Source organism: Phoenix dactylifera, chromosome 6 (assembly GCF_009389715.1).
Source record: "Phoenix dactylifera cultivar Barhee BC4 chromosome 6, palm_55x_up_171113_PBpolish2nd_filt_p, whole genome shotgun sequence".
Classification (NCBI taxonomy): Eukaryota; Viridiplantae; Streptophyta; class Magnoliopsida; order Arecales; family Arecaceae; genus Phoenix; species Phoenix dactylifera.
This window is the reverse complement of record NC_052397.1, coordinates 13,554,928-13,565,116: the sequence shown is the minus strand read 5'-3', so window position 1 is coordinate 13,565,116 and position 10,189 is coordinate 13,554,928. Positions and strand designations below refer to the sequence as shown.

At 38.4% G+C, this 10,189-nt stretch overlaps 1 protein-coding gene across 2 annotated transcripts; it reads left to right on the top strand.

The window, feature by feature from the left end:
* Positions 1–431: 431 nt before the first annotated feature.
* Positions 432–8,940, top strand: LOC103705275 (PXMP2/4 family protein 4-like). 2 transcript variants are annotated; one of them, XM_008788934.4, is made up of 4 exons: positions 432–846; positions 7,910–8,138; positions 8,351–8,475; positions 8,562–8,940. In XM_008788934.4, exons 1-4 carry the CDS (start codon positions 502–504, stop codon positions 8,658–8,660), a joined length of 798 nt encoding a protein of 265 aa, XP_008787156.1. In that variant the 5' UTR covers positions 432–501; the 3' UTR covers positions 8,661–8,940. The 2 variants fall into 2 exon arrangements, with proteins under 2 accessions (XP_008787156.1, XP_017697785.1); XM_017842296.2 differs by having other exon boundaries at positions 726–846; positions 7,951–8,138.
* The last annotated feature ends 1,249 nt before the right edge of the window (positions 8,941–10,189 follow it).

The following is a 10,189-nucleotide window of genomic DNA, read 5'->3' as shown; positions in this document are numbered from 1 at the left end:
ACATGGGAACGATCTAAACCGCCGACAAGTCAGTCGGTCAACCCAGTGACGGGTCAAAACACCATTCGCAATCTCTCTTCCGATTATACCCGCCTCTTTATCATGGGACCACCACCCAGGATCTCGGAGATACCAGCAACCCAAATCCTAGGAATTTAAAAGACACCCAAAATCGCAGTGGATTCCCCCACCCTATCCTGGCGTCCGGTTAACAAAATGCGCACGAATGAATGCAGCAGTAATTAATTTATCATATATTGGAACGGGTCCTATTTCGAGTCCACGATAGACGTCCGTTTCCCATGCGGCTCACGTCAAACAGAACCGGTCCGACCGCGTGGGACCCGGCTCAAAGTCCCCCTCCCCTACCTCTTCGCGCCTCTCCGCGATAAAAGGACGGGCGGGCGGGCGGGCGGGCATGCGGGCGAGGGCGAAATAGAGGGGTGGGAGAAAGGGCGAAGAGAGAAAGCGAAAAGGGGGAAACCAAAGAGAAGAAAAGAGATGAGCGGTGGCCTCCTACGAAGCGGCGGCCGGCACGCCCACCAGCTCCTCCTCCACCACTCCCGGCCTTCCCTCTCCGATGCTCTCACCAAACACTCGCCGGCGAGAGCCTACGTCCGAACCCATCTTCTCTCTTCCAAGTTCAAGGAGTCCTCGTCCCATTTCTCGCCCGCCTCTCCTTCCCTCTTCGCGTCCTCTTTGTCCTCTCCCTCTGCCTCTGCCGCTGCTTCCTTCGCGCGGAATGGGTTCGTGAAATGGTATTTGCGAATGATCAAAGCCCGCCCGGTCCTCACAAAGAGCCTCACCTCGGGTGCGATCTTCGTTGCCGCGGATGCCTCTTCTCAGGTCCATGTCCATTGCTCTGTCTCCGTTTTCTCATTTTTTGCTATAAAATTCCTATCTTGCTGCGTGTTTTTTTGGTGAATTCTTCTGGTTTTGGGGTTTGGATGTGCGCGGAAACAAAGGGATGTCTGCTGAGCTCTAAAGCTGCCTTGAATCTCAAGTTGTTGATTACTTTATTGAATTCTAATTGTCGGTAGGCAAACTGGAAGTGGGTTGAGTTATATAAGAACCGACGTGTCACGTGTGACTATCCATTGTATTCCTAAAACTAGTTAAAAATTTCACTTGATAAGAAATTAAGGACCAAACTTTCTTGAATTGATGATTGTAGGAAAAATGTATCTCTGTGTCTAGAGAAAATCCCTGTTGTTATCTTATCTAAGAGAGATCGGTTAAAAGAAGATGTCTGAGAATGGGAAGAATTTGTAGTCTTCATTCCCATTGCCATAACTTTACCCCATCCAGATTTTATCTTGAATACTCTATTTTTCTAGTGTTTATGCTTTGTGCATACTGATTCTAGATTTAAAGTTTATTTTTATTGCTCTCTGTATGCATTTGGATCTCAAAAAGAATGGGATTCCTTAAGGCTGACCCCTACCGAGTGACAATTCTAAGTTGCCAAACCGCACAAGGGCGATGCCTTAATATCAGAACCAATAGGCTCATGGTAATCTGATTCTTAATTCATCTTATATAGAATAGAAGGAAAAAGAATCTTGTTATGATTGCTGCACCTAGTTCCCAATTGTAATAACTAATAATACATGAGACAATATGAAACACATACAGATAATATATTCCAATTTTGAAGCAATGCTTTATCTCTAGGTTTTATATAGGAGCTATATATGAAACAACTTGTGACCATTATGAAACACTAAATGGTAATATGTACATGAGCTTAAATCAAAAAGATATTAAATATTTTCAGCATGTATCCTCGAGCAAGTTTCATTGTACCATCCCAAAGAGCATACTTAGCTGTACCATGGGTAGACTGATACCATTATGTCCCTTAGTTTGAGAAACCGACGAGGGAAGGGGAGGGGGAGAAGGAAAGAGAGGAAGAGAGAGGGAGGGAGGGAGGGAGAGAGAGGCAGGAGGGAGTGATGTTGGGAGAGGGAGAAAGAGGGGGCCTGAAAGTCCTCCTCTCCTCCAGTTGTCTGTAGATCCTGCTGGGCAGAGCTCTTACTTTGAATAAAACAAGGGCTTGACCAAATTCCTTTTGTCGTTCTTTAGGTGAAGTGTTGACTCTCTCCCTGCAGACGAGCGGAGGAGGAGGGTGGGTTTCCGAGCCTCCTCTCTCTCTCTCTCTCCCGACATCTCTCTCCCCCTCCCTCTCCTTCCTTCTTTCTCTTGGTTTGAAACAGAGGCTCCGCCTAGCAAGTCCAGTGGATGAGTGAAGGAGGAGAGAAGGGCTTCTGAGCTCCCTCTCTCGGCATCTCTCTTCTCCCCTCCCTCTCCTTCTCTCCCACCCTTCCACTCTCTCTCTCTCTCTCTCTCTCTCTCTTGGTCAAGTCTTGGTTTGTTCAAAATAGGAGCCCTGCCCATTGGGCTTGCAGATAAGCAGAGGAGGAGAGGAGAGCTTTTGGGCCCATCTCCCTCTTCTAGCATCCCTTTATCTCCCTCTCTCCCTCGCTCTCTGATTTTTCTTTGTCGGTACGTATTGGAATGGCATAGCACATTACCATACCGGACTGTACTTTTGGCCTACCGGCATTGGTGCCGGTTTCGGTACTATGGACCTCGTATCCAAACCTTGAAAAATCATCACCAAGAGTTTATATATGAGAAATTTGGAAGACAGACAATTCTATGAGATATTATGAGGCAAGATTAACAAAAGATCTAAATTTTGACTTATATCAATTTAACATCCAACGATAATATTCTATATTTATTATAGTTGTTCTTCTCAAAATCATAACATTCTAGTTTTGGCTAAAATTGTCTCGAAAATTCAAGAGATTCTATAAGGTTTTGACTGGTTTCATTTGAAATCAAGTCGTTTTGGTTGTTTTGTGCTACCTTTTGAGCATTTTGTAGCATCATTTCCATATATTTTCTTTATTAAGTTAAGATCTCAGTAGCTGGAATCTTCTACTTAGGCTAATACGTGCTTCCTTCCACTTCCCTGAACTTGCAAACATATATGCTTCCGCACCTCTACCCAAATCTGGCAACTAAGCTTAAGATAGGGGCATATCAACTATAGGTGATCGGTCAAGACTTCAAGCTGTGACTTTTGTGAAGTTTTGAGAATACTTATGCTTGTTCTTGAGCAAGTCAATCTATGTATGATTTATTTATTTTTTAATCATTTTTATCGGTAGTTTTCCATTGATTTATAATAGGAAGGCTTGATATATTATACTTGATTTATGTTATCTAAGCAATTCTTATATCTATAGTTACTTCTTTGATTGCTTTTCATGATCATTCTTTTATTACTTATTATTTTTAGCTGATTTGATGCCTTAAACTTCAGATTTAGTATTCAATTGTTGCCTGTTACTTAGATGTTTCCCCAAGGTTGCACCATTCTGTGTTAGATTGTCATCTTATAATTCACTACTACATTCTATAATGACATTCAATATATTCTTTATCCAATATATATTCTTAGACTTGTTCTATCATCTCTAGTATTTTCTTCTTACCCGCTTAGACTGATTTCTTTGAAAATTATACCAAAGAACATATGATAAATGAAAATGATATTGCATGCATACTTCTTTATCTTTTTTAAAGTTTGTCTTTTTGTTTGTTCCCATTTTGAAATAGCTTTGGACAAATCCCTGCCAAAATTACTGAAATGTTGAAATGTTCGAGTGTAGTCTCTGAGAGAAACTGCCAACAAATTTTAGTTCTTAAACTTGCTGTAGTCCTTTTTCATTTGCTTTCTAGATATGGATGTGGCATGATTAGGTCTTGTATTTGAATTTGAAATGTTGGTATGGGCTTTGAATTAGTTTGCAGGGTTATGGGGATTCGTAGTTTGTCTTATATGCAGGCACGAATTTGCAGATGTGGGTCTGTTGCTCAATGAACATAATACACTTAGAGAGAATACAATAAACCGAAAGAAATAGTTACTGTTAGACTCTAGTTAGAATGCCAAGAAAGTACACAAACTCCTTAGAGAATATACCTCGTAGCTAGGCTTCATTTCTGTTATTTTCTCTCATGGATTTATCTTAGTTCAACTGCAGCTTTCATTACAGCTGGCTCAATTTGCTCTATTCAACCAGCTACGGAAACAGTTTTAGAAATTTTCACATATGCCCCGTAAAGTAGGGCTGTCAAATGAGCAAGCTGTTTCTTGAGCTAGCTTGAGTTTGGCTTGCTTGGTTAAGAAACAAGCCAAGCTAGACCAAGGGTTATCTCACTCAATCTCAGCTCGAATTAGCTCAAAATACTGTTTTATAAGTATTTTATCTATTTTTATATTATTTTGCTTATTATTATTTAAAAATAACTATTTTATATTATTTACTATAAATTATTATAGGCTATGTAGAATATACTGTATTTTAACTCTGGTTTAAAAAAAATAATGGGGACTATTACTTCAGACTGTATAAATGAAATCCTTGAATGATCCTAGACTCTCACTGGATATCTTATACAAGCTGTTCCGAAGCAGCTCTAGCTTGCTCAAAATTAAATGGGCTAGCTCGAGCTTGGCTTGATTATTAAATGAGCTGAGCTAGAGCTAGGTCAGGCTCAGGTCTTGTTAGGCTTTTTTATACCCTTACTCTAAAGTATAGATATAATGCGATATTCAATCACATGATACGTGGATTTTTATCTGTAACGTATTATAAAAGGGGAGTTTTGAATTTTGGAACATTTCTTGTATATTCCATCTGTCAATCTTTTTGACCAAATTCCTCTTCAATTAATTTCAAAATATTTTACACTCTCTAAAATATAATCTCACTTGGGCTCATCTTTATTTCCTTAAAAAATCAGCCACTCAATGCCGACTTCTCTCTTCTTTGGCTTCTTTCCAAACAAACCAGCCTTCTTTAACCGCTAATAATAAGGAAGCAAGTGAGGAAATAATGGCTGTAATGTTGTTTCTTAATTTGTTAGAATATATTTATTCAAGGGTATTTTTAAGAGAGGCCCTTATTGTTAAGGGTCCTCATAGAAAGTGGATTATCAGGGTTCTCAGATTCATAATCTGGCATAGAGTGGTCTATGAGCATAATGATGTTGATGGCTGTTATGCTTTTCTTTTCTTTGTACTGTATATTGCTTTTATTTTGTTTTATATTATTCTCTATTTTAAGTTTTTTCCTTTTTTTGTTTTGTTTTATTTTTTATTTTTAATTTTCTGTTTTATAAGTATATATCTATTTTTTCTTGTCGTAAATCATATTTTTCTCTTTCACATGCATCACATGTGCCAATTTGCCAATAGCATTAAAAAAATCTTGCTATTAACTACAGATAGAATGTTACAAGCTGAATATTCTTTCATAGAATGGCGTTTAGCAATAATTAACCACTAACCTTATTCTGGCCTAGTCTTAAAGCAATGCTGATGGCTCTATTGTGGTTGCCTTGATGATCTACTGCATCCGTCCTAGTCTTAAGTCAATGTTTATGACTAAGGGCTGTTTGGATGTCTCTCTTTTCCTAAAACAGATGGTCATAAGGCATAATACTCTGTAAAATAGGTTTTATGAAAACTAGGGAAAGGCTTATTTTTCAAGAAACTTACTTTTCAGGCTTTATGACTTTGTCAATCTTGACAAAAAATGTTTTATAAATTAACAACCAAACTGTCATTTTTATAAAACCCATTGATTTTAGTATTTTAGCCAGCCTGTTTTACTAAAACTAGTAAACCAAACTGCCCCTAAGTCTCTAACATTGTTGTTTCGATGATCTACTCCATTTGTTGCATGGATCTGAAAATTCCTGCCGCATCACAAGATATATGGTTGCCTTTCTTTGCAATTTTTTGTAGATATGTTTATTTGGCGGTTACATGACACTTGCACAAGTTGCTAGACATGTGTCGACTCCATTGGAAGTAAGAACTTTGAGTATTCAATTTATATTACTAGCATCTTGACAAGGTAGCATAAATGCTTGAAAGCTCTTCGTCATGAATGCATCTTGACAGGGTAGCATAAATGCTTGAAAGCTCCTGGTCATGAATCCATTTTAGTCAAGACCCATGCCTTAGTTGGCAAGGGGTCAAGGCATCAATGGTCTTGGTTCGAAAACTTATTTGAAAGTAGTTAGGTGAATCAACTTTCCAGGGTCATGTTAAGAATTTATGACAGTGAATTGTGTCTTACGGACTTCTATTTGTTCATGATTTTCTGAAGATCAAGAATAGTTATAAAGAACTTTCATTGTAGACTAGTGAGGGATCTTTATGATAATTTGAACGCACAGTCACCTTTTTCTTCTAATGCATTCTAAAATATTGCTTATTTATCATGTAATAAACAATCTAATGTTTTTTGCCATGTCATTTTGTTCGTTCATTTGTGCACTTTGAAGTGCATTTGTGCTTGTTTATTGATGTTTATTTTGGGTTGCAAAAAGGCCGAGGGGAAATCTGGTTGTTTTTGTGCCACAGAATTGTTTAGCATACCTAGACTATGTCAGTGAATAATTACTCAGTTGTGATTTATGAGAGCATGCTGGAAAAATGAGTAATATGTAACATTGGGAAAGGAAGAAACATCGAAGGACTCAATTCATCATTTTTCTACTAAATGTGAAACTGTCTTTGTAGAATGTTTTTATTTAACTCTTCCTTTTGTTTTGCTTTATCTGTGAGTTAGAAAGATGACAAGATGTAAATCTCATTAATCATTAGTTTCAGGGCATTGAACTTAAAATTAGTAAAGATAGAGCAATTGAATTAAGTAAATGGATTAAATTAGCAGTATTGGATACTAAATTGAGCATAAAATCTATACTTCCATGCTTTCCATCCATTAGATGAATGTGGGAGACTAGGGGCAGCAATGGGCTAGCCCAAGGTACACCATAACATAATGAACCGGGCGGTATGGGACATATTGAACTGTATCGGTTCAGTACCAATACATGGTACGGGAGGCATACTGACACTCGGTATATGCCGAACCAGCCCCTATACTGGGCGTACCGACATAGTAACAACGTGACACTAATATGGGGCCGGGTACCGAGATGGTGTACCTTGGGCCAGGTAATGTTAGGTCAATTTGGATTGAGATTTAGATAAGTGGCAAGCAAACTCAACCTATACAATGAAGAAGTTAAAACCTCTAACCAAAAGTTTATTTGTTCATTGGATTGGAAACATGATATGACTCTTGTAACTTGTTTATTAGTTCAAGTAGGATCGTGTGTGTCAGGATGCAAGTGACTTGTTGACTTGATGTGTTTGAACAGTCAACTTGATATGAACTTGATAAGCTTGATCAACGAAGGTTTCAAATATTTCCTGGCGTTGACCTCCTATCAATTATAATTGAATATTTATTGCATCATTTGCATGTGTGCACTGTAGGTATTGTTGGTGCAGGTTTATAATTCTTGCACATGATTTATATCTGAGTCATGCTCATTATTCAATATAGGATAGGAATGTTCATATCATATTAACATGGAGGACTTTGAAATTTAAGTATAGGCTATGTGGTAGACTATGAGGTAGATCATCATTAAGAAGCAAGGGAGTTTTAATTAAAAAAAGAAATAACTATGCAAGGATCTTTATGCCATAAGATATTTACAATGATTGGCGAGGCCCCTGAGAAAAATTTCACTTGAAATGAGAATTATAATCATATGCTTATTAATAATCTTTTTTATAAGATTAAGTTTTCTAATTTGTTTTGATTGGAGTAAACAATGGCATTTCATTTGTCAGTGAAACCATGCCTGCTGTATGAATGCTTAATCGATGATTATAATTAGAAAGGAATATAAGCTGAATGTATGTCATGAATGTATGTCTTTTTGATTCCTTAGCATTCCTCTTACATGAAGCCTGCTCCATTTGAATTCACTCCTTTCTGATTCTTGGATTTTATCTTATCAGATGATCACACTTCCACCCTTTGATTCTTTTGATTTAATCAGAACATTGCGCATGGCTGGTTTTGGAATGCTAGTTTCGGGACCCTCATTGCATTTATGGTTCAATTTCTTGTCAAAAATACTGCCAAAACAAGATGTTCCCACTACTTTTAAGAAGATGTTTCTTGGGCAGGCTTTATATGCACCTATAATGAACGCAGTTTTCTACTCAGTAAATTCAGCATTACAAGGTATTGTTAATTTTTTTACCCTCCCATGATATGTAAATTGAAAGTTTACATATATGATATGAAAAGATATATTATGTCATACATGATGGTCACATTTCTTTTTCACTATTGAGTTTTGATAGTCAAGGCAATAAATTGTATGTTCTTTTCTCTGTTTTCTAGAAATTCTGTATTTTTGGGTTCATATTTTCTTGTATGACATCATTCTTTAGGTGAAACTGGTGCTGAGATCATTGCCAGATTGAAGAGAGACTTGATCCCTACATTGAAAAGTGGGCTTGTGTACTGGCCCATGTGTGATTTCATCACTTTCAGATTCATCCCTGTCCATCTACAGGTAACATCTGAGACTTATTCTGTTGACAACTGCTAATTTAAAGTGAGCTGCGACTGCTCTAAACATGGATGCGATTCATTTTTCAGCCCTTAGTGAGCAATTCATTCTCATTTCTTTGGACCATCTACATCACGTACATGGCAAGCTTGCAGAAGGCAGGTGTGGAAAGGATCTCAACTGACTGACTCCGTCTCCATGCTATATGTTTGTCTCACCATTCATATCCGTTCAATTTTTGCAAGTTGCCTGAATGGCACAGACCAGAATGATATTGACAAGCAAGGTGGATTAGCACCTCTGCATTTGTTGGATTCTGTAGAAAATGATATATTTCACATGCTAGCCCATTTTAAATAGGCTTGTTTATTCTTGCCATGGTTCTTTTATAAGTGTTGAGCACTGCAAAACCTTTTTCCATTATTCCAGTTAAAAAGTTAATTACTGGCCGGGAGCCATTTTTGTCAAGATCAGCTTTGTATGTGTTATTGTAACATGATTTCATGATGCTATATAGTGTTTTATGCACTTTTACACATTGGTTGCATATCTTCTCACCGGAGACAGTCACCTAATTATCATTTTGACCCTGGGTGCAAGTGAATAAAGGTTTAGCTGTCCACTTCATGCTTGCAGATGAGGGTACATATGATTTTAGTTGCATGTCCCATGGTGTTATCTCAATTTACAGCTTGGGAGAAACTCTTCTGGGCAGTAGGTTTCTTATTTCACTGTCTGAAAGAGGATGAGCAGAGTTCCCTTACATGATACTGATAGAATCCCAATCAACAGCTCATGAGGTTATGATGCTAATAACTTTCCTGCTTCATATCTGGTCTGTAGCCTACCAAGTTTTCCATCAGCTCTTCTTTTCTGTTGTCTGCTGACAAGGACAGCTCACAATTATTTTATCCACTCCATGAGCAAACTTTGATTTAGTCTTGATTACATTTCCTTGTCTTACAGTAGTTGATATTGTTTATTTCGATCAATTTTGAATTCAGACATTACATGTCCTTTGATCAAACCAACCAACGTCAGTCCCCACCCTTCTGTGTTTTCCAACCAAGCCAGGCAGCCTTTGCATGATGTCGTCGGACACTGCCAAGAATGCCTGTCAATAGTCGTTGGTCCTTTGACAGCAACTGTCTCCAGCCACTCTTGGACATGGGGGCTCCTGGCTAACCTCAGCATTAGAAATTGGAACACCTTTGATGGAAGGATTTGTGTGCTGTTCTTTTAGTTATTCCTAAGGTTGCAGATGGGCTCCCTGGGTCCAACCTGGTATGATCCAGACCTAAACTGAATCAATTTGAGGTCCTGTGTCTAGGCTAGAATGAAACCATGAAAGTATTAACTCAAGTAGCTTAACTCAGCTGTGTCCCTGGGTTTCAGTAAGCAGTGAGTTGGCAGTGGACCCTGACCAGGTTCACAGTATCTGATGATTCTGATCCCTTCACACTGCAGTTAGATGGCAGAGACTACAAGCCTTCAACCAATTGCCAACTATCTGCCAAGCTTAGCTTCCACCTTGGACTGTTGAAAGGGTCAAGTTCAGCAACAGAACAAAAATGAAAACCAAAAGTTCTGCAACCAAGAGAAGCAGACAATGCCCTACGTCTCCTTCAGCTACTTGGCCTTTCATGCTTGGACTGAAGCAGCATAGTAATCTGGATCGCATAACGTGTGGCTGATCTCACGCCGATTCCAGCTGCGA